The 25,105-nt window shown below is 38.3% G+C and overlaps 1 protein-coding gene across 1 annotated transcript in view; it reads left to right on the forward strand.

Moving 5' to 3' along the window:
• cadpsa (Ca2+-dependent activator protein for secretion a) overlaps positions 1 to 25,105 on the forward strand; it is a 182,258-nt gene that overhangs the window by 14,796 nt on the left and 142,357 nt on the right. The window contains exons 3-4 of the mRNA XM_079844227.1: positions 13,198 to 13,311; positions 18,128 to 18,460. Of these exons, the coding sequence (XP_079700353.1) occupies positions 13,198 to 13,311; positions 18,128 to 18,460 (447 nt within the window). The remainder of the gene's footprint in view (positions 1 to 13,197; positions 13,312 to 18,127; positions 18,461 to 25,105) is intronic.

Below are 25,105 nucleotides of genomic sequence, written 5' to 3' on the forward strand. Positions count from 1 at the left end.
CACCATGCAAGATCTCACCTCGTGGGGCATCAATGATCATGAGGAAGGTGAGGGATCAGCCCAGAACTACACGGCAGGACCTGGTGAAGAGAGCTGGGACCACAGTCTCAAAGAAAACCATTAGTAACACACTACGCCGTCATGGATTAAAATCTTGCAGCGCATGCAAGGTCCCCCTGCTCAAGCCCGCGCATGTCCAGGCCAATGACCATCTGGATGATCCAGAAGAGGAATGGGAGAAAGTCATGTGGTCTGATGAGACAAAAATAGAGCTTTTTGGTCTAAACTCCACATGCCGTGTTTGGAGGAAGAAGACGGATGAGTACAATCCCAAGAATCCCAATCCCATCCCGACAGTGATGCATGGAGGTGGAAAGATCATTATTTGGGGATGCTTTTCTGCAAAGGGGATAGGACGACTGCACTGTAATTGCAAACAAAGGTTTCTGTACCAAACATTAAGTTCTGCTTTTCTGATGCAATTTAATTACTTAAAAATCATACAATGTGATTTTCTGGATTTTTGTTTTCGATTCCGTCACTCACAGTTGAAGAGTATAAAAATGACAGACTTCTACATGCTTTGTAAGTGGGCAAACCTGCAAAATCGGCAGTGTGTCAAATGCTCGTTCTCCCCACTGTTGCACTTCTGAGCAATAAAGTCTGTTATTTTGTTAGAGATAGTCATAATTGAGAGAAATAAAGTTGCAATTAGGAGAAAGATGCAAATGTGAAATATATGAAGTCGCAATTGTGAGACATTAAAGGGCAAATTAGCGTGAGAGCGCAGATGAGAGTGGAAGGTTCTGCACGTGATCTTCTGACAACGTGCAAATTAAAGAACACATACGCAGACGGATCATTTCCATAATGACCAACACAATCTACCAAGAGCAGTGAAAATCAGCATCTGGTTTAAGACATGTATTTTTGGGCTTTAAATAATGCCACAAATACCAGTAAATTGACTTAATACAAGCAAACCTTAATACACCACCTTGTATGATTCATTTAAATTCTCTCCTCCCATAAATATTGCATCTGAAAGGGAAACTCCTACAAATGCATATGCAATAAGGTCAGCCGCAAAAATAACTGTCCATGCCTTTTCACTGCCTGTCTTTAGTAAATCATGGTGGTAGTTTTTTAAATGGCAGAAGAGAGTGTTCGCTGACACAAGCTGTTAGTAAATATGGCCCTAAGTCATAATTGTGAGAAATAAAGTTGCAATTATGAGAAACAAAGATACAAATGTGAAATATGAAGATGCAATTATCTTATTTTTTACTCTAAAGGTGTAAACAGGCTCCCATATAAAACTGTCAAGTCATAAATGAAGAAGCAAAATGACAAATAGTTCAGTGTCTGTTTTGCATGCAGGGAATACAGTGTTTTAATGACTATACAATATTATACAGTTACCTTTCAGTGAACAGAGTTTGAAGTCTGGAGCTCTTGCTTTACTGTCAACCATCAATGCTGGAAGGAGGAAGCATCACTCATAAACCAAACATAACATCCAGAAGACATGAAAAGACCGCAAGAGAGAAAGACAGACAGGCTGAGACTCAAGGGACATGAAAGCAGTGGGTCTCTGTACCCCAGGCTCACTGATTACTAATGGGAATCTGTTCTCAGAGAGAAACTCCAGCCGCCATTCCCACGCAATCAGTTGCACCTGGGGAACACACACACACACGCGCGCACACACACAAATAGTCAAAAGGATGCGCTAACAATGACAGGCAACCTTATAAATGCCCAGAGCGTATAAATGACACTCAAAGTCAAACATTGCAGTACATTTAGACTAGAACACTGTTTTGGTATTATTAATAGCTACATGTAAGAAGATTTCCAGAGTTGTCTTATTGTACCTGACAGCTAAGATCTATGGAAGACTGCTGCTGAATTAAAAAAAGAAAAGAAAAAATGTACATGCACTAAAGTCTGGAGTTGGCAAGATGGTTAAAACAACTGGAGTTTACAAGATGGTTTGCTTTTATGCTCACCTGGGGTCCGTTCTTCGTACGTCGCTAAATCCGTTAGCTTGATTTGATTGTTGACAATTTGGCATTATCTTGGATTGTTTGGTTCTTCGAAGCTCATCCTGGACTTGCTGTCATAGCAACAGGTCCGTAAGATCAAACCTGCTCGGGAGCAGGCTTATTTCATTTGAACAGGATTAGATTGCATCTTGAGGTGAAACTTAAAATCTGTCCCAGCTACTGCTACTTTATTACAAGAGTTCATTACTGAACCAGGAGCAATACTAATTTTAAATTATAATAATATAAAAATGTATTTGAAAATAATATTATAATGTTGTGTATAATACTATAGACACAGCCACTTGTGATGGAATAATTACTTTATAATTTTATTGGAGGTTTACACACAGGCTGTACACTTAATCTGAGCCGTGCATTAATTTGAGTGATGACGGATATTATGGGAGTGGCTTGATGCAGAGCAGGAGATGCAGATAACTTGATCTTGACCCTTAAGAAACTTTAACTAATGCTGTCACATAACAAATCCTGCTTCAAATTTAATACATTTTTAAAAATGAATTGCTAATTACAACATTGAAATAAAAATGTAAAAAGTGTACAAATACTATAAAATCGTGACTATAAATAATAAAAAAAAAAGCCAGGTGGCTTTTTTAATTATATGATGTCATTACGTTGCTGTCTTGCTGCCAGCCAATCACTGCATTACTGATCGTGGTTTTGAGTATCGATGCATCTGCCCTCTTCAGTGAGCACAGGAACGCACAGTAATCTTAGACAACTTAAAGGGATAGTTCACCCAAAAATGAAAATTAGCCCATGATTTACTCACCCTCAAGTCATCCTAGGTGTATATGACATTCTTCTTTCAGACAAATAAGATTAAAAAGTCCTGGCTCTTCCAAGCTTTATAATGGCAGTGAATTGTTGTTTCGCTTTTGAAAATCCATAAAATTGCATCTATCCATCATATAACTGCTCCACACGGCTCTGGGGGGTTAATAAAGGCCTTCTGAAGCGAGGTGGCGCATTTGTGTAAGAAAAATATCCATATTTAAAGGTCCCATGGCATGAAATTTTCATTTTATGAGGTTTTTCAACATTAATATGAGTTCCCCTAGCCTGAATATTGTCCCCAAGTGGATAGAAATGTTGATCGGTGTAAACCCGAGTTCTGGCTGTCTTTCTCTGCCCTTGAGAAAATGACAGGCCAGACTAGCCAATCCTGAAGTCTCCTGTTTTGACGTCCAAGCAGGAACGGTTACCTCCCTTTCCTCCACCCAGAGAATCTGGCACGCCCATGCAAGCGCTCGAGAGATCATTGCATCATTGCTTGTGAACGAGTGAATGCTGGCAGTTTCTCAGTGTTTGGATGTACAAATGAAAACCGAAGTCTTTTTTCAGTTCCTTCTGATCTGTGATCAGTGATTTCTGATGTGTAGCTAATTATTTATTATTCGTGCACACGCAGCGCGGCTTCTCTCTCTCCAGACAGAACGGTGTTTTCTATCTTGTGAGTCAGTGTTTTTGTACGTCCTCGTCGCGTCTATCTGTTCTAAAATGTGCATACAGTCGTTTCTGCTCAACATCAGCAGAGCCACATCTTTAGAGATAAACCTCACACACGCCGAAGCTCGGGCTGCACTGGCCGGTCGGCCTTCAACATCCCCGACCCCCAGTACTGCATCTGGCCCACAGCGGAGGCGCCTTACGCGGCGCGAGATTAAGCAGAAGGAGGGTAAGCGTGAGCATATCCGGGCTAGGCAGCTTTCCCCACAATAAACTGGATTACATTCGATTACTGCTGTTGTGTCTTTGTTTGCGCTGTGTACTCAATGCGCGGCACTGACTCTTTTCATATGATAGAACATATCTAAAAATAATGCTATTATCAACACTTACTCGTAACTCGTTCATCTCGACAGCTGTAATCGTACTTTGCATGTGTTACAAAGTTGGTAATAATGATGAAGACGGACTCGGTGTGACTGAGACTCTTGTTTATTCAGAACTCTCAGATTAAAAACACAATAAACTCGCGCTGACTGACAGCGCTCTCATAACTCAGTAGTTACTATAAATAACTTTGTTAGCAATCGCTGAGCTCCGTCTCCGTGATGTCCGGTTCGCGAACAAATCATTCTTTTGAACCGGTTCTTTTTAGTGAACCGAATCAGTTCACCAAATCGGACTGAATCATTCTAAACGGTTCGCGTCTCCTGTCAGCGCTGATCCATAATTTACTAAAGTTACTAACTTTCTGACATGAGTGACAGTCCCTCCGACTAGAAATAGACTAATAACCTGAAGTATATGCTGTAATTACAACAGTTCACTGAAATGAGACTGACAGAACTGATGTGAAGTGAACTCCGGTCCATCTGTCTCTCTGGCAGCAGCTCGTGCCTGCTCGTGCCTCGTAGACCTCGTTAAACCACGCCCCCTCCGCTCATTTCAAATGCAAAGATGTCAGCCAATCACAACAGTGGGCGTTTTTACTGAAGTCTCACAGCAGACACGCCTCTTGAAACAGGGCATTCAGCCACAGGGCAAACATCAGTATTGAAAAAAATGCCTTTTATTTCTAAATTATGACATTTTATGATGTAAAAATCATACAAAAAATATAAGTACACCTCAGGAAACATTATAAAATAATAGAAAAATGCCATGCCATGGGACCTTTAAAACTTTATAGACTAAAATAACTAACTTCCGGCGGAAAGCCATATGCGATTCGACTTACGGCAAAAGAGTAAACCCTAATGAGTATAAGTATAGTAGCGTCACAAGCTTTGACGCCTCTTGTGGATAGGGCTGGGCAACAAACTCAAGCACCTCTTCTCTTAAATCGAAATCCTCCGCCATTTCTCTTTAAAAATTCTTGTTTTAGACTCTAATTCATGAACAGTGTTTTGTTTTGATCTATCCTTATAGTTTCTGCGTTCATCAATACGCATGCGTCAAGGGTCAGGGGTTACTTTTTTGTTGACTTTAAACAATTACAGACAGCATTTTAAGAAAATAATGAGTTTATTTGTTAAAGGAGGGGGGTCTAGTGCTATTTCATGCATTCTGACTTATTTACACTGTTAAGGAGTTGGATTCTCATGTTAAACATGGCCAACATTTCAAAAAATTAGTTGGACGTAAGACAGAGTATTTCTGTGCCAAATACACTCCTTCCAACAAATTTCGTAAACTTTTTTTTTTCCGAGTATGGCCCTGTATGACGTCATAAAGTGCGGAATTGCTTGTATGGGCACTTCTCCCGAAGCAAGAGCACGGCCATCAACAAGCTTTGTTCGGGTTACAGAAGCCGTCTGCATCGCTTTTTGGTTTTTAGACCACGAAATCAACAATGTCACTAAAGAAGTGTGTTTTTGGTTGTGAGGGAAAGATAACGCTGTTCAGCTTCCCAAATAACCTAACGTTAAGGGAACAGTGGATGCAGTTTGTTTTTCCGGAGCAGCAACGGAGTTCTGTGTGTTTGTTTGTTCCCGGTCATGAGTCTAAACTTCAAAAACTGACGGCACGTAAGTGCATATGATGTAGGGATAATGCCATGATGTATTTTGTGTGTGTGTGTGTGTGTGGGTGCTCATGACTCTAGCTCCGCCCACTGCACCCCTCCACGAGCTTGGCTGCTTTTGGAAAGAATCGGTACAGCGTATCTGTCTTTTATAAATATGTTAAAACTAAAGACTCTTCAGAGATATGAAGGATGCAATACTACTCTATAGGTACTCAAGATTAACATGAGATTGGCAGAAACTGTGTGTTATGTACCCTTTAAAGCATTATGAATGCACTAAAGTTGTGGTATATAAAGCACTAAGTGGTTTGCTTTCAAACCAGTAGCTGTTTCACACTTGCAGCTTGATCTTTATCCAATAGATTTTTAGATCATCATATTTGTTCTTTGAAACATATGCTAGAAATTGCATCATTATGAAGCCCCTAATTTTACAGTAAAGCTTATGAGTCAAACAATACAGTCTTGCTTTCTGACTGAGTGACATTTGAAAAGCTTTTCTTGTGTCCCACGAGCTCTCTCTCTCCCACTCATTATTGTCTCCGTCTCTCACACTGGTAAACAGAGGCAAAAAAAAAAGCCATGGACATGGTATGTTGACTCTCCTGTCGAACAAAACCAAATGTGACGCTCTGTTAAGCGTGAAGGGAAGCAGAGACTCTGCTCTGTGAAAAACAGCTCTCTGTGGAAGAGCTATTGGTGGAATTATGCGCTTTCAGCATCTGCACTAGGAAGGTCACACCGAGGACTGGCACTTTAATGGGAGGATGCACTATAAGGATCAACAATTTTTATAGACCGTGTTGAAAAACTCTCAAGTGCCCTCGCAGACGAGGAGTCAATTTAAATGTGTAAACCTCACTCTGATCTGAGCGCAGGGCTTAGGTTGGCTCTAATGAAGTTCACGGAGTCAATTTTAACCTCTAGCTTAGTGGTTTTTTACATCCTCAGAATATGGACTTTTTCTAGTCGTCTGTTCAATAAGCTTCCCTTCCCCCCATGCGTCCCCACCCCCACTCCGGTGGCGAAACACACTGTGGATGCCAGTAAGGTTTCAGCAGATTGATACCACCCAGGCTTTGCCATCATTATCTAGTATTCTAGTTAGCATGTGTGTCTGTGTTAGTAAATTACTACCCATGGATTCAATGACAAGGGTCTGCGTTTTGTCAGTTGCTATAGTAACCAGCAACAGGCAGGTGTGAGGTGGATATAAGGTTGAATGTGTGTAGCCTGTAGCCGTTTTACAGTTAGAACATAAAGAGACTGACATAACAAAACTGGACTCGACTGTACTTTATTTAGCTTCTGTGAATCAGAGTTTGGAACATAACAGTTTACGAACAGAGAAAGGGAGGGTCTGAATGGAGAGCGTGAGAGTCATTAGCTGTATTTATTGCAGCCTCTGCGCTCCAGCTGCACCAGCGTGTGCCAACAGCAATAAAATAGCCATAACCCCACGTTTAAAATGATAGTTTAATCTTTACAGGGAGGAAATTAGTAATTTCCTAAGAATTAAAGGAGAGGAAAGGACTGACGGGAGAGAATGAAGGATGGAGGGGCAGAAGAGGTGAACGATTCGTTAAAGATTTCCAATTATTTTCTGCTCCGTCATTAATTCCATGACCATTCATTTTGGAAAGTCACTGGTGACAGGTAGTTCATTCATTACACTGCACACCTTTGATATTACACAGAGATATGATTTTATTCAATACATCATGCTTGGGCTGCCAGCTTTGGTGTTGAAATCAAATTGCATTAGACCAACAGCTTAGGCTATTGTGTACGGTATATTTTATTTTATTTTATTATGTATGTTTTAGAAACATTTGGAAGATGCTGTTGACCATTGCACCAGATTCAAGGTATAGATTTGTATAGTGGTTGGTGTTGTGAAACTGCACTACACTGCACATTTAAAGCCTGAAATTTACTTTTTTTTGGTATTGTTTTAGTGTTCGAAATGTAAGAAATATAGCATAAGTGCATGATGCCATTCAGCGGTTTTTAAGGTTTCAGGATTTCTTATACTTCCATGGCTGAAAATAGCTGTGCATTACAAAGATGGCCGCCAAGCAGGGGTAGAAAAAGTACTGAAAAAATGTATTCAAGTAAAAGTACCATTACTTTCCAATAAAAATGTAGTGTGAGAAGAGTAAAAAGTACTTGTCCCACATAGACTGCAACATAATCACCACTTTCAAGGCCCAGAAAAATAGTAAAACCATCGTTAAAATAGTCCATGTGACTACAGGGCTGGACTGGGGCTAAATTTCGGCCCTGGCAAACCCAGCCCATCTGGCCCATGAGTTCCTCGTGAATGTTTTTGATGGGATTAGGGCCTTAAATTGGAGTAAATAAATAAATGATGGATATTATCGAATTTACTGCAAATGCAGATAACAAACTTAATATTGCACTTTTGTCACACAGAAATGCACTTGACAGTAAAGCACTGATTTTGAGCTAGGATGCAGTAAAGTAAATTTACTGCTTTTAAATTCTGTCTTCATTTACTCTCTCTCATGTCATTCCAAACCTGTATGACTCTCTCTTCCATGAAACACAAAAGAAGATATTTTGAAGAATGTTGGCAACCAAACCATAGGCTACCATTGAATATTGTATGGACAAAAAAACAGACTCAAATGATTTTCTTTTGCTACACAGAAAGAAATTCATTCAGGTTTGGGTTGAACAACCCTTTTAACCTTTAATTACCCTAATGACATTTTAACTGAGTTTAATTGTAGGCCAGTTTAATTTAACTGTAAGATCATGGTAGTCACAGGTAAAACCATGCTCCTCATTACCAGGGGTATATGGTTTCTAAAATAAACTATTGAATTTGTAATAACTTTTTTTTTGTTGAAAATACGAACAGCCTCGATAAAAGTGATTTATATTGCGCAATATTTAATGTAAGTAATATAGCAACATTTTTAATTAATACATTTCTGCCAAAGCACCATATTCCTTCAGTGTTAGTAGCTGCAAGGTAAATTGTGGTTGTGCTAGAGTGACAAGTTTGTAGTTGTGTGTATTGCCGTTTTCCAATTTACCTCTTCATATTTACATGATCGCGGCTGTTTTCAGCTGATTCACCACAGAACCTGTAATGTTCCCATATTACAGGATTGTATAAAACTAAATTCGGAGTCATAGTGACGGTTCATCACTTTATAGAGCAGCAGAAACGCAACGTACGTTCGTCAGCGGCAGCACTGTGCGGATATTCACCTTTTGAAGTTTCATGCGCCCAAATAAAAAAAACAGCGCCTAATATGGACACAGTCTATGAATATGGAGGAGGGAAGGTCTCTCTCGCTTTTGCCTGTCAATTCAGAAGACAAACCAATGGGCCGCTGTCCCTGCATGATGGGCCAGTCCCTGTAAATAAATAACCTTGTATTGGCCCCAAAGTGCGTCGGCCCACCGGGAAAATGCCCGGTATGCCTGATTACCAGTCCATCCCTGGTTTCAACCTTAATTTTATAAAGCGACGGGAATAACTTTTAACTCTTGAGCACCACGATGCATGCATGTGATGCTGACTAGAGGATGAATACCCGACCCGAGCCCGATGGGACCCATCTGTAACTGACAAGCCGGGCCGGGTTCGGACAGATATTTAGAAATGATGTTCGGGTCGGCCTCGGTCACGTCAGCGCGATAAGGCATTGAACATTTTACATTTAAAACAGCTTATTATGTAGGTAGCCAATGGGCCTGTTTAACTTGATGCAAAAGTTTGTTTTTGTGATTCAAATACATTTAAAATATTACCCTAACATCCGTCTTCCTGTGTGCGGAAATGTGTTTATGTAGCTGCGACAACCCGCAACACGTGCGTGCATATTGCATATTAGGCTACATGTGGCTGGCAGAGCAGAGGAGGACAGCCTTGAAGCCATCCACAGTTGATGCAATCCTTTTTCTGCATAAAAACCTGGATTAGCCTAAACTTTGATCGATGGATTGTGTAAACAGATCCCATGTTGCAGTTTAGTAGCCATACAGTTTTCGTGAAAAATGGTAAGAGTGATTTTCATTTCAATAAGCTGAATTTTGTTACGTTAATGTTTTGTTATGTTAGATGGGGTCATTTTTGGTAGACCTTTGTTCATTTAATTTCAATTGGCTATTTGATTGGGCCCTGTGTTAACGTGTGCTTTGTTGCCCCGTGTGCGCGCTGATGCGCTCATCTGTAAACATTTCAGAATGCCTTCCTACAGTTGCTTAATAAAAGCGGGCTTTCCACACAAACAAACGTACATGTGTCATTCGTATGAGGGAAAAAAAAAATATTTTAACTGTGTCAGGCTTGGTTACTGCTCTGTCGGACGCGGGCCAGGCTCGGACAGAAAAATTTGGCCCGATCCGTACTCTAATGCTGACGCACAAAGCGGCCAATAATGAACCGGCGTCCTGACATAGAACCCGGAAGCGCTGCACTGTGTTTACAACATGAACAGCGCTAGAGACTGACACGGAAGAGAAGAAATTGTGGAATAAAGACGTTATTTTATTTCTTTTGTGCACGAAAAATATTCTCACCGCTTCATAAGATTAAGGTTGATCCACTGTAGTCGCATGGACTATTTTAACAATGTCTTACTATCTTTCTGGGCCTTGAAAGTGGTGGTTACATTGCAGTCTATGTGGGGTCAGAAAGCTCTTGGATTTCATCAAAAATATATTAATTTGTGTTCCAAAGATGAATGACGGAATGACATTAGGGTAATTAATGGCAGAATTTTCCTTTTTGGGTGAACTAACCCTTTAAACTCATAAACAAACATTCTACTCTTGCTATTTCTGGCACATATGGAAGAAACGATAAGAGTAGTATGCCAGTATGCAATGACCCTTTTCACATTTCCAGGTTTCTCAGAAGCGGAAGACATCATAGTTGGTTAAACTTCTATAGCGGAAAATGAGAGACTACATTAAATTATTTTTTTTGTTTTCCCATTTTTCCAATAGCAAAAGAAAAACTCTGCAATAGTGTTTTCACAACTTTCAAAAAGAGGAGAAAAAAAATTGAGAGAAAATTGTGAAAATTTACCGTCACTCCCACAGCCGCTGTAGAAACACCGTGTAGCAGCGTTAAATAGGTTTTCATAATTTGATGCAAAGATAATATAATACAAAGTATAGTGGTATAAATGTACTTATATTTAAAAAAAATGCATCATCACAGTCTGTGAAAAGGGTCCATGTAGGATCCTCAACACTTGTGTGCATTGTCATGGTGACGTAGAGAGAACATTACGAAGATTGTTTAGAGGATACACTTTAATTGCTCTACATCAACAGGCTATCCACTATAATCACTCCTGCAGTTACCATGGGAGTAATAGAGCTAATGCAGCTGCCTCTCATAGTTATGAGGTCATACTGATAACCTGAGAGGGGATAATGGGGTAAAGGGTGTGTTCATGTGTACTCAGTGGCCATGGCAACATACTCGATGAGGAGGAACACCTGGGATTCTAAAAATATGTCCAACATTCAAATAAAGACACACACACACACACACACACACACACACACACACACACACACACACACACACACACACACACACACACACACACACACACACACACACACACACACACACACACACACACACACACACACACACACACACACACACACACACACACACACACACACACATACACATGCTGAAAACAGAGACCATATGGTTTGAGACCCTGGAGCTGGGCACACTAACATATCAAAGGCCTGCTGCTGTTTTCTGGTCAGGTGTGACAAACAAAAGAAAATTATCTAAATGCAGGATCTCTTTGAGATAAATCAATGGTGAAATGAAAAGGAAATCATGTTTACATTGATCCTCTGATTAACAATTCATAGTGTGTGCATGTTTGTATTGAATAGAGACAGACCAAGTGAACAAGAAACTGTAACCAGACCATTGCATAGCATCTTTTTAAAGTCGACATGAAATAAAAATGAACACCATTTACTTATTTTAATGCAATCCGGTCTTCCTATCTTGTAAATGATTTGTTGATGTATGTTATTACATTTTTTTTATATATATTCGTAGTTATCAAAATAACACATTTTCAGACTTAACCACACGTTTTTCTCACCCAATAACATGTTGCACTTTGGAAATACGTCCCATTTCAGTAGTAAAATGGGTTATGAGTGGATTAATTGTATTAAAATTACCCATAATACTTTAGAACAATGGTGTGAAGTACATACCCTTTCATTACACGTTCTTTTGAACATTTCAAGTTGTATGTCGTATCATACTACGACTACTGTGCTATCATTTCTATCTTTTTGTTTTGTACCACTTATATCAAGGTAACCTGGCCAACTGTGCAACTAACCTTTTGTGCATCACAAAGGACTAAGCAATGAGTCATATGGCTATTGTCAATGTTATTTTTTCTTTTGTTATGAATCATTTCATCCACAAGGTGGGTTCAAAAAGCCAGAACTTTCTCTTATACACTTACTGATCAAATCCATTTCTATTTCACTTAACTCCCAGTAAAACCCAAATTTGATATGGAATGGCTTATTTTACTTTTAAATTCTTATGGAAGGGAGAAAAAACACACAAGGGAGGAAAGGAACGCAGGATAAGCTCTATAATTATCAATTCCCTGACTCTGACCCTGAAGAGATTCAGTCTGCTTTCAGCCTCTTAATAATTTGTGTGTTGCGAATATGAGCGAAGTGGAGAACACCTTAGTGTCACAAATGGAACATGAATACCGGCTAAGCAGAACATGAAAAGAGCTCTGAAAATATTAAGGAAATAAGACAAGACTTAACTGTTAAAAGACACAAAGAGCATGGTTTGATATCCATATAATGAGCAAAACTCATTAGGAGTTGTAGTAGCACTGTGGGCAATCACTGTAATGTAGATGCATGTTTCATATTTCTTCCAAATGGAGTCTCTATCCAGATGGATAGAGATGTTTCGAGATGGGCAGTGTCTCTCATCTTCAGTCGTCTAGAGGTTTTACAGTATGTGGCCTCTTGGCTGAAATATGATCTGTTTTTGCAAAGTGAAATTGGCAAGAGGTCTAATACTTACTAGGGGAAAAAATCTGTTGCTGTTAAGTGAGGCTTTTTTTCTTTTTTCTTTGCAGATCGAGGGCCACATTCATCTCTTCATCAAACGCTAATTTTAACATTAAGTTAAAGTCAAACTGATCTCAGGTCAAATTAGAATGAAAACTTATTCCAACTTCCTCTGATGGATTCAAACGGAACATTTGCTGAGTAATTCTCTAAGGGCTGGATTCACAGAACATTCAGAATAAAATTCTTCTTAACTGCTATTTGAAATGAGATGTTCTTAAGACATTATTTGAGAAAATTTTTCGAAGAATTGCACTTTGGAACATTACAACCTTCTTAGGAATTTATCTTAAGACATTTCTTGACTTCGTTTTTAAGAAAATTTGTTTGTGAATTTGGGCCCTGGGCCATGAATAAAGATGTTCCAATTTATAACATATGCTATTAACATTTGGGTTCTTTTTACAGTTTTTTTTTATTTATTTTAAACAAAAATAATTTGATGTCACATATATGTTCATATATTTCAATTTGTGTCTTTCTGATGTGTTCTCATCTCAGATCAGCAAGCAGCACCTTCAGACAGTGAAAGAACGTTTCCAGGCCTTCCTGAATGGAGAGACTCAGATTGTAGCCGATGAAGCCTTCATCAACGCTGTCCAAAGCTACTATGAGGTTAGGCTCATTTTATTCATCAATGCAACAAGTCTGGAGTTACACTTCCAGTGGATCTCAACCTAGCTCATCTATCATTTGTTTTTCCCAGTTCATATACAGGTGCTGGTCATATAATTAGAATATCATCAAAAAGTTGATTTATTTCACTAATTCCATTCAAAAAGTGAAACTTGTATATTATATTAATTCATTACACACAGACTGATATATTTCAAATGTTTATTTATTTTAATTTTGATGATTATAACTGACAACTAAGGAAAATCCCAAATTCAGTATCTCAGAAAATTAGAATATTGTGAAAAGGTTCAATATTGAAGACACCTTGTGCCACACTCTAATCAGCGAATTAACTCAAAACACCTGCAAAGGCCTTTAAATGGTCTCTCAGTCTAGTTCTGTAGGCTACACAATCATGGGGAAGACTGCTGACTTGACAGTTGTCCAAAAGACGACCATTGACACCTTGCACAAGGAGGGCAAGACTCAAAGGGTCATTGCAAAAGAGGCTGGCTGTTCACAGAGCTCTGTGGTCAAGCACATTAATAGAGGTGAAGGGAAGGAAAATATGTGGTAGAAAAAAGTGTACAAGGGAGCAATAGGGATAACCTCACCCTGGAGAGGATTGTGAAACAAAACCCATTTAAAAATGTGGGGGAGATTCACAAAGAGTGGACTGCAGCTGGAATCAGTGCTTCAAGAACCACTACGCACAGACGTATGCAACACATGGGTTTCAGCTGTCGCATTCTTTATGTCAAGCCACTTTTGAACAACAGACAGCGTCAGAAGACAAAAAGGACTGGACTGCTGCTGAGTGGTCCAAAGTTATGTTTTCTGTTGAAAGTAAATTTTGCATTTCCTTTGGAAATCAGGGTCCCAGAGTCTGGAGGAAGAGAGGAGAGGCACACAATCCACATTGCTTGAGGTCCAGTGTAGAGTTTCCACAGTCAGTGATGGTTTGGGGTGCCATGTCATCTGCTGGTGTTGGTCCACTGTGTTTTCTGAGGTCCAAGGTCAACACAGCCGTATACCAGGAAGTTTTAGAGCACTTCATGCTTCCTGCTGCTGACCAACTTTATGGAGATGCAGATTTCATTTTCCAACAGGACTTGGCACCTACACACAGTGCCAAAGCAACCAGTACCTGGTTTAAGGACCATGGTATCCCTGTTCTTAATTGGCCAGCAAACTCGCCTGACCTTAACCCCATAGAAAATCTATGGGGTATTGTGGAGAGGAAGATGCGATATGCCAGACCCAACAATGCAGAAGAGCTGAAGGCCACTATCAGAGCAACCTGGGCTCTCATAACACCTGAGCAGTGCCACAGACTGATCGACTCCATGCCACGGCGCATTGCTGCAGTAATTCAGGCAAAAGGAGCCCCAACTAAGTATTGAGTGCCGTACATGCTCATACTTTTCATGTTCATACTTTTCAGGTGGCCAAGATTTCTAAAAATCCTTTCTTTGTATTGGTCTTAAGTAATATTCTAATTTTCTGAGATACTGAATTTGGGATTTTCCTTAGTTGTCAGTTAAGTTTTTAAATATTGGATAATTTAAAAACGTATGATGGCAAAGTGTCATTTTCTTTGCCATTTCATGTCTTTACTCCAGTCTTCAGTGTCACATGATCTTTCATAAATCATTCTATATTATGCTGATTCAATTTTAATTATTATCGTAGTTGAAAAATAATGCTGCCTAATATTTTTGTGGAAACCAGGATTCTTTGGTGAATAGAAAGTTCAAAAGAACAGAAAAAAAGAAATATTTTGTAACACTGTAAAATAATTTTTCTCACTTTTGATCAATTGAATGCATCCCTGTTGAATATAAGTATTAATTAATAAGTAATTAATAAATCTTATTTTTGAATGGTATAGTGTTCGTATCAGATCTCTCTTAAGAGTGCAGATTGAAAAACATACAATATATTTTGATGAATAATGTTGACACTGGATCAACTTTTTTATTTTTCTTAAAATGTCCTTTTTCTGTTTGATTTAAAAGGACAAGAACCTAATTTAATTTGATAAAACAGTGCTGGTGCAGACAAACAAGATTTCTACTTTTCACTCAATCTTGTAATTTTTAAAATTTTTGTGTAAAGTCACTTTAAAATATGTAACATTTATTTTAGATCTGTGCGTTACAGTAGGTCTTAATATATAGTCTCATTATTGTTTATCAAACAATTGTGGTGTCATGGAATATTTTTTGAATATATATATATTTTTTCCTATAAATATTTGGTGTTGACTTTGGTGTTAACTTGGTTTTGCTCAAAATTTACTTTGCTAACTCTATCGACATCAAACAGGTGTAGCTCAGTCCTTTTTGTCCGATTCAAATAAATCATACATCATTTTGAAGGTTTTTTTTAATAGAGAATGAATTGAGAAAATTGAGAAAATTGCTCTTTGCGACTCATTTTGCCAGCATGGGTCACAAATATTGTTCCAAAATGTTTCTCACGTGAGAACAAATTATACCAGGGACATAAAAGTGGTCTGTCATGTTTGTATTATGACATCATTACCAGCTGACTACTGCTTACTTTTATCTTTGTACCCCCCCCCCCCCCCATTAACTTTTAGTAGCATAATAAATGCATCCTAGATTAAAAAACAAATATGCCTGAAACACATTTTTACAATGGCATTAGCAACTAAAAATGCTTTTTCACGATGTTGCATACCAATAAGTCCAGGGTGATGATTGTGTCGGTTGTTTAAAGGCGAATGAAAGTTAGCAAAACACAAACCGCAAAGAAATGCCTGTTTAAGCCACATTATATTGTATGCAGGTAAAAGTGCTTTCAAATAATGGTGGTGTTGAAAGTCTTGGTTAGGTACCACTGGTTAACTTTTGAGGACATCTAAATGAATCCTTTGTATCTCCCATTACTATAATGCAGTTTAAAGGGGATTGTTTAGAAATGCTAAGCTGTTTGCTTTATGCTGATTTGATGAGCAGAGTAATCCATATATGTGCATATATTAAATTCTTAAGCAAACTGTTGCAATCATCCTGTTAAATGTTAGAAGTTACAAAATGAGAGGATAGAGGAAATAAATCTTGCAGAGTTTTATAAAACTTTGCCTTGCTGATAAATAAGTAATCTCCAAAGTGATATATACTTTCCTGGTATTTAAGGTGATATGTAATCTTTTATGACCTAGATAAGGTGAATTGGGAATAAATTGCAGCACAGGCTAGAGTACTGGGTGAAAAGGAGATTGCTCTCAGTATGGGTGGTAATTTAATGAGGTGAAACTAATGAGCGAAATGCCTTTTGTATTCTTTCACAGCCAAAGCCAGCGTTTTCAATTCAATTAAACCCTGATACTCTTATTGAATTTGTGCTGGATGTTCCCTCTCTGTCAACTCATCTCCCCTGCTTATCCAGGCACGTTAAGGGAATTGTGTCCACTGGAGAGAGGTAGACTGAGGTTAAAAATATGAGAGGTGAATGGTGAGAGAATACAAAAAAATGAAAATGGTGAAAGAATAGATGATGATTAAATAAATATAAGCTTAAACCCTTCTACACACTGTCAGCCGGGTTCTGTGCTGCCAGATTCACACCAATTTTGTCTTGTTATGAATCAGGACTCGACTCTGCACTGTATGACACAGGGAAAATCTTGTCTAATTTAAGACGAAGTACTTTTCAAGTGTCTTGATCACCATTTAACAAGGTTGCGCTGACCTGCAGACAATGATTTTACACTCTGTAAAATTGCTTTGGTTGGAATGGAGAGAAACTATCTTGGTCTCTGATTTTCTGAGCCCATCCACACTTTGGGGGTTGCTTGTTTTAATAAGCCTTATTCCAGACATATCTGAAATATACTTTTGTGCAGACAGTTATGTAATATACAATATCGATGTTGTTCTATAAGGGAATACAGAAGTTTTACATTCATTTTGATCAACAAAATCTAAAATAAAAATATATAAATATAAGTTTTCCATAGCTTAGAATGTTGCATTGTGCATAAAAATAAAAAAAAATTCTATTATTGTGGCACAATTTTGAGGTTAATTTTAGTACAACCCAAATTGAGAATATGTGAATCTAAATATGATGTGAATTATTTATAGTATATAAATCTATTAAACATGACAATGACAGTATATATCCAATAATGAGCCTCAAGCAGACTGCTGTTGCTATGGAAACTTCATCTGGCGAATATGTTATCTGTTTGCGACTATCTATTTTATATTTGCGAATGTCTCTTTAGCTTTTGTGTTTGCTGAAACCTTTAAAATCCTAGTTGGAATGTGTTCGTATACTTATAAACAATTAGAAGCGTATACTGTATATACACTACACGGTACTATTTTTGGTCAGTAAGATTTTTTTTTTAAAAGAAATTAATACTTTTATTCAGCAAGAATAAATTGATCAAAAGACAGTAAAGATTTCTATTTCAAATAAATGCTGTTATTTTGAACATTCTATTCATCAAATAATCCTCAAAAATGTATATAACATGTATTATGGTTTCCGCAAAAAAAAATATTAAGCAGGGCAACTGATTTCAGCATTGATAATAATAAGAAATGTTTTTGAGCACCAGTCAGCATATTATAATGATTTCTGAAGACATAACAAGACTGGAGCTTCTGAAAATACAGCTTTGCCATCAAAGGAATAAGTTACATTTTAAAATACACAAAAATATAAATCAGTTGTTTTACATTGTAATTTTATTTCACAATATTACTGTTTTTACTGCATTTTATATAAAATAAATGCCTGGTTTATTACTGTAACAAAATTTGTTTGATAACAGATTTTCCTTAAAAGCGACCGTGTTTCACGCATGGTCCAAAGCGGCGGTTGCTCGGCCAGTGACTCCCGTGAGGTCTTCAAGAAGCATATTGAGAAGCGTGTCCGCAGCCTGCCCGAGATCGATGGTTTGAGCAAGGAGACGGTCCTCAGCTCGTGGATGGCCAAGTTTGATACCATCTACAGGGGAGAGGAGGACCCACGCAAGCACCAGCAGCGCATGACAGCCAGCGCTGCCTCTGAGCTCATCCTCAGCAAGGACCAGCTGTATGAGATGTTCCAACAGATTCTTGGAATTAAGAAGTTTGAGCACCAGCTGCTGTATAATGCTTGTCAGGTAAGCAAGAGACATGTATGCAAGGCTGTTCAGTGTTAAGAAACTGCACCCTTGTATCTGCTACAGGATATGGGGAAAAAATAGAGATATATGTAATTATGGTAGTCTGTGTTTGGCTCTGTAATTAGATTTTTGCCATGCTTTTCTCTGTGTTTTTTTTTTTTGGTGAAGATGACTAAACCCGCGAGTTGGCTTGAAAGAAAGAGTAATTATGTGTCATTTCAAATTGCTTGAAACCAGTCTAGAAAGCATCTGCAGTAACCAGAAAAGCACCTGTCAAGCTTCCTGCAGCAGACTGAGGGAAAGTGATAGTGCCTTTGCTGAGAGGGTGTGAATTTGCAAATCATCCTTCAGTTAGAAGGGCTTTTTTTATTTTATTAGAATCGCCTCAGAGATGTGTACATTTTAAACACAAGTCAGATGGGTGCCCACATTGACATGAAATCTATGGAATCAAGTCCCCCGCAGTCCACACTGTAGATTAGGGGTGGGCAAGGGTGTAGTTTTGGTTTGAACATAAGGGGGGTTGAAGTGTGAACTGTTTAGCAGAGTCCCGGGGCATGCTTCCTCATGAGATTAATTTATTTGTTTGTTTAATTTAGCAAAATGGTATTTTGTGGTATCATCCACACATGCGTTGATAACATAACTGCAAAAAAGTAATAGCCTAGTTAACAGTTACTTGTTTACATATGAATGGTGTATTTATTTTATTTAAAGGGATAGTTCACCCAAAAATGAAAATTCTGTCATCATTTACTCACCCTCAAGTTGTTCCAAACCTGTATGAGTTTCTTTGTTCTACTGAACACAAAATAAGGTATTTTGAATTTTTTTTGCAACAAAGCAGATAGAGCAAACATTGACTACCATAGTATTTTTTCCCCTACTATGGTAGTCAATGGTTGCTCTATCTGCTTGGTCACAAACATTCTTCAGAATATCTTCTTTTGTGTTCAGCAGAACAAAGAAATTCATACAGTTTTGGAACAACTTGAGGGTGAGTAAATGATGACCCATTTTTGGGTGAACTAAGTACCTAAAAACTTATCAGTTTAACAGAATTTTCTAAATTAAAGTGCTATGATGGGTCAAACTAACTGTACTTGAAATGTTCTTATATTGAAAATGTTAATTTCCTGTCATCTTTTGGAATATCTGAAAGCCAGGTTTACCTAATATCTGTCATTATTAGCAGAACACATTTTTGCACATGGAGAAGACCAATTGTTTAGTCAATAATTCAAGAAGATCCTCTTGATTATAATGTACTTGGCCTTATGAAAAAGCAACATAGTTCTTGTAATTGTTTAACTATAGCATTTGTTACAGCAAGGAGGTTAGAACATTTGGTGACTCCTCAGTACAATGCTAAGGACAATTTTAACCTTTTTCTTTCTTTTTTTATCTATAGCATTTGTAATGAAAAATGGCAACATACACATTTAGAAAGTATAGCTACAACATGCCAAAGTTGGAATATAAGTCTTTAGTGAGAAATCTATTCCGTTAACAGATTATCTATTTTAAATTTAGTCAAGTTAGTCAAAACTTACCACAATAAATACAACAGAATGCAATTCAATTTTAGTATGGGTGGTCATGAGTAGTTTAAAAAGCTTTCTACTTTGTTCGTGCAGGATGATGTTTTCTCCTCTTTTCATCAGTCTTTATACAACCCCAAATCAGAAAAAAATGGGACAGTATGGAAAACGAAAAAAAAGAAGTGATTTTCTAAATTTACTTTGACTTGTATTTCATTGCAGACAATATGAACAAAAAATATTTCATGTTTTGTCTGGTCAACTTCATGTCATTTGTAAATATGCATCCTTTCCAGTCATTCAGACCTGAAACACATTTCAAAAAAAGTTGGGACAGCAAAGCATTTACCACTTTGTAATGTTGCCATTCCTTTTCACAACACTTAAAAGACGTTTAGGGACTGAAGACACCAAGTGATGAAGTGTTTCAGGTGTAATTTTGTCCCATTCTTCCTGCAAACAAGTCTTAAGGTGGGCAACAGTACGGGGTCTTCGTTGTCGCATTTTGCGCTTCAAAATGCGCCACACATTCTCTATTGGAGACAGGTCGGGACTGCAGGCAGGCCAGTCAAGTACCCGTACCCTCTTCCTCCGCAGCCAGGACTTTGTAATGTGTGCAGAATGTGGTTTTGCATTGTCTTGTTGAAATATGCATGGACGTCCCTGGAAAAGATGTCTTCTTGAAGGCAGCATATTATGCTCCAAAATCTCTATGTACTTTTCAGCATTAATGGTGCCTTCACAGAAGTGCCAGTTACACTGACACAACCCCATACCATGACAGACCCTGGCTTTTGGACTTGTTGCTGGTAACAGTCTGGATGATCCTTTTCTTCTTTGGTCCGGAGCACACGGCGTCCATTCCTCCCAAAAAATACCTCAAATACTGATTCATCTGACCACAGTACACATTTCCACTGTGTGATGGTCCATCCCAGATGCCTCCGAGCCCAGAGAAGTCGACGGCGCTTCTGGACACTGTTAACATAGGGCTTCCTTTTGGCACAGTACAGTTTTAACTGGCATTTGTGGATGTAACTACGTATTGTGGTACTTGACAAAGGTTTGCCAAAGTAGTCCTGAGCCCATGTGGGGATATCGCTTCTACATGAATGACGATTCTTGATGCAGTGCCGCCTGAGGGATCGGAGATCACGGTTGTTCAGCTTAGGCTTTCGCCCTTGTCCTTTACGCACTGAAATTCCTCCAGATTCCTTGAATCTTTTAATTATGTTTTGCACTGTTGAATGTGAAATATCCAAATATCTTCCTATCTTTCTTTGAGGAACATTGTTTTTAAACATTTCAATAATTTTCTCACGTATTTGTTGGCAAACTGGCGATCCTCGGCCCATCTTTGCTCCTAAAGGATTAGACCTTTCTTGGATGCTGCTTTTGTACCAAATCATAATTACAATCACCTGTTGACATCACCTGTTTCAAATCACATCATTATTTAACCATTTTACCTCATTACTAGCCCTAAATTGCTCCTGTCCCAACTTTTTTTGAAATGTGTTGCAGGTCTGAATGACAGGAAAGGATGCATATTTACAAATGACATGAAGTTGACCAGACAAAACATGAAATATTTTGTGTTCATATTGTCTGCAATGAAATACAAGTCAAAGTAAATTTAGAAATCACTTTTTTTTTTTTTTTGCGTTTTCCATACTGTCCCAACTTTTTCTGATTTGGGGTTGTAGTTTATGTGGCTGTTTTTAGTCACGTTTGACTTTGTCCATAGCGTTTTAAAGTGGTAAATTCATAAAGCGTCGAACATGCGAAATATACAATTAATTAACAGCCCGATTTCTATGTTTCCATTAACCATGGTAGGCTATAAATATTGGGGGGTTGTACTTGCTTGCTTTGGTTATTGTGGGGGTCACTACTGATATGACCAAAATCTTATATCATGATATGAGTAATTTTATTTCACGATAACGATATACACCAATCAGGCATAACATTACTATCCTAATATTGTGTTGGTTCCCCTTTTGCTGCCAAAACAGCCCTGACCCTTCGAGGCATGGACTCCACAAGACCCCTGAAGGTTTAATGTGGTATCTGGCACCAAGATGTTTGCAGCAGATCCTTTAAGGCCTATAATTTGCGAGATAGGGCCTCCATGGATCAGACTTGTTTGTTCAGCACATCCCATAGATGCTTGATTGGAATTGACATCTGGGGAATTTGGAGGTCAAGTCAACACCTCAAACTCGTGCTCAAACCATTCCTGAACCATTTTTGCTTTGTGGCAGGGCGCATTATCCTGCTGAAAGAGACCACAGCTACCAGGGATTACTGTTTCCATGAAAGGGTGTACATGGTCTGCAACAATGCTTAGGTAGCTGGTACATGTCAAAGTAACATCCACATGGATTGCAGGACCCAAGGTTCCCCAGCAGAACATTGTCCAAAGCGTCACACTGCCTCCGCTGACTTGCCTTCTTCCCATAGTGCATCCTGGTGCCATGTGTTCCCCACTGTTCCTTCCTTGGACCACTTTTGATAGATACTGACCACTGCAGACCGGGAACACCCCACAAGAGCTGCAATTTTAGAGATGCTCTGACCATGTCATCAAGCCATCACAATTTGGCCCTTGTCAAACTCACTCAAATCTTTATGCTTGCCCATTTTTCCTGCTTCTAACCTAACTGGTCATAATGTTATGCCTGATTGGTGTACATTTAGGTCTTTATGATATGATATGTGAAATCACAGTAAAAAAAAAAAAATCAAGCTCACTGAAGACTAGTAAACAGTCAGTGATAAAATAAGAACAAAGAAACGAATTACAAGCAATAGGACAACAAACTATACAATTCATGTTTTTATGTTTGTTCTATTGCAAAGTAATCAAATGTATAAATTGTGTGAATTAAATATACATTTATTATATTTAAGTTACAAAAGTGATTCCGTCAAGAGCAGTGACTGATTTTCTCTCTTTTGTTGTTTGATTAACATTAATGACAGACAGCAGCAGGAATATTAGGATGGACCGAACCCATGGATGCACATGTCCGCTACTCATGTGTTTTCTTTCTCAACTGTTTACGTTCACTTAAGACACGAATGACTGTGTTTACAAGGATACTTGCCAATACTTGCCATTTTGGCACATAAGTATGTGTATTTAACCGTTCCATAAAGCGACAAAAAGGACTCAGTTCTTAGAAACCATGTCTCAGACAGCACGCACGTAGCCTATGAAGGCAATATTGTAAGACCATTTCAAAAGGTTTGCAGCCAAATTTAGTAAAACATTTAATCCAAAATTACGGAAAAGATGAGAATTCTGTTCATTATCGGACTGTAAAGAACGATAGTTGAATATTATATTCCCCACCCCTACAATACACAACAGAATGAAACTAATTTATATGGTGCTGTCAGATTCATCCCATATTCCATGCATGGTCATTTCCTGTTCGACTTCAGATAAATGAAATGATTGGAAACCAGTAACGCGCGAGGTTTATGGAAAAGCTCTTTACGATGAGAATAGCATAGATAGTGAATCATTGACTTTTTTTCAGGCAGCAAGAAATGGTGTAGAATGAATGAAGAGAATAGTGGAGCACAGTAGTGGCTGTAGACGGAAGAAAGGCAATGAGTGGGTTCCAGAACAATACAGACAGAAAGAGAAAAACAAATAAAGGAAAGCAGAGGAGTGTTCAACTGTCACATTTCTAGAGGGTAATCAGAAGCTCTATTCCAAAAGTCAAGTGAAGTCAAGTCACCTTTATTTAGTATATAGTGCTTTATACAATATAGATTGATTGTTTCAAAGCAGCTTTACAGTGATAACAGGAAAACGATTGACTAAATGATGCAAACAAACAAGTTCAGTCGTACAGCAGCTGTAAAAGAAAGTCTCATTGTTCAGTGTGGATTCAGTTCCATTGTAAAGATCATCAATTATTATATTAGTTAATTTCATCTATAAAGCAGTTCTGCAGAAAACAGTGATAGACTGCCTATGAAGGCAGTATTTTAAGACTATTCCAAAATGTATGCAACCAAATGAGTAAAATAACTAAAATAAATCCAAAATACCGGAAAGGGTCAGAATTCTCTGTTCATTATCAGACTATAAAGAATGATACTCTAATATTTTTTCTTTTAGCTATTTCAACTTCGTTAAAAAACTGAAAGGGTCAATGAATATGCTGTTCTACTGAAATTCTGATAAGAAACAATGGGAATTCTGCAGATTTTGGGCAATTGTGGGATTTGTGACCAGTGGGAAAACAAAAGCACCGGATCCGGAGGAGGTGTCAATGTAGGAGTCTGCTATTCATCATCATGCCACTGTCTGCGTTCACACTGGAGCCAAGCAAGCCGATTTGAGCATGTGCCATTTTGATTATCTTTCTATTAGCCTCATGAATCCTACTTACTGTGTGCGGATGGTAATATCCCTGTAACCGTAGCAACGGCGGACACGCCGGCCGGATCTTACCTCAAATCATACCCTCAAATCAAACCCAAAGACATCACAGTCTTGTGGTTACAAACGCTGGCATATTTGTCTCTTTATTTAGCTTCGCTTCTCTGTCATTGTCACTGCTAGTTTATGCAGGATGCTTAAGTTTTTTTTTATTTCTCACAGCAGGTCGTTATTTCTTCCAAGCCCCTTCCTGCTTTTTAAATTAAATCTTGTTGATAGACAGAGTCTGTGTTAAACAGCTGTGTCGACTGTGTGTGCGTGTGTCTATGTGTTTAACAGCATTCAGTATCAGTGCATTGGCTGTCTCCTGGGTAGTAGGAGTTTAATCCAATCTATCGACTATTTCCTGAGGGCATTTCAAGATACCGGTTGCGGATGGCAAGTGACTGACAGGCAATTAAAATCGATAGAAAACGCTGGAACACAGATGAGTCAATCAGTGAAAATCAAGAACCTATTAATTTTGGGTCCTTAACTCACTCTAATGCCACTAAAGCAACTGTTGCATAGGTCAGTTATACATCATTTTTAGGGGTGTTTATTTAAATGTTAATTTATAATCAATTCTAAAAAAATCATAGAATTTATTTATTGGCTATTTTCTCGCATTTTTTTTCAGCATCTCACCTCCATGAG

Source organism: Gobio gobio (assembly GCF_949357685.1).
Source record: "Gobio gobio genome assembly, chromosome: 19".
NCBI classification, from domain to species: domain Eukaryota; kingdom Metazoa; phylum Chordata; class Actinopteri; order Cypriniformes; family Gobionidae; genus Gobio; species Gobio gobio.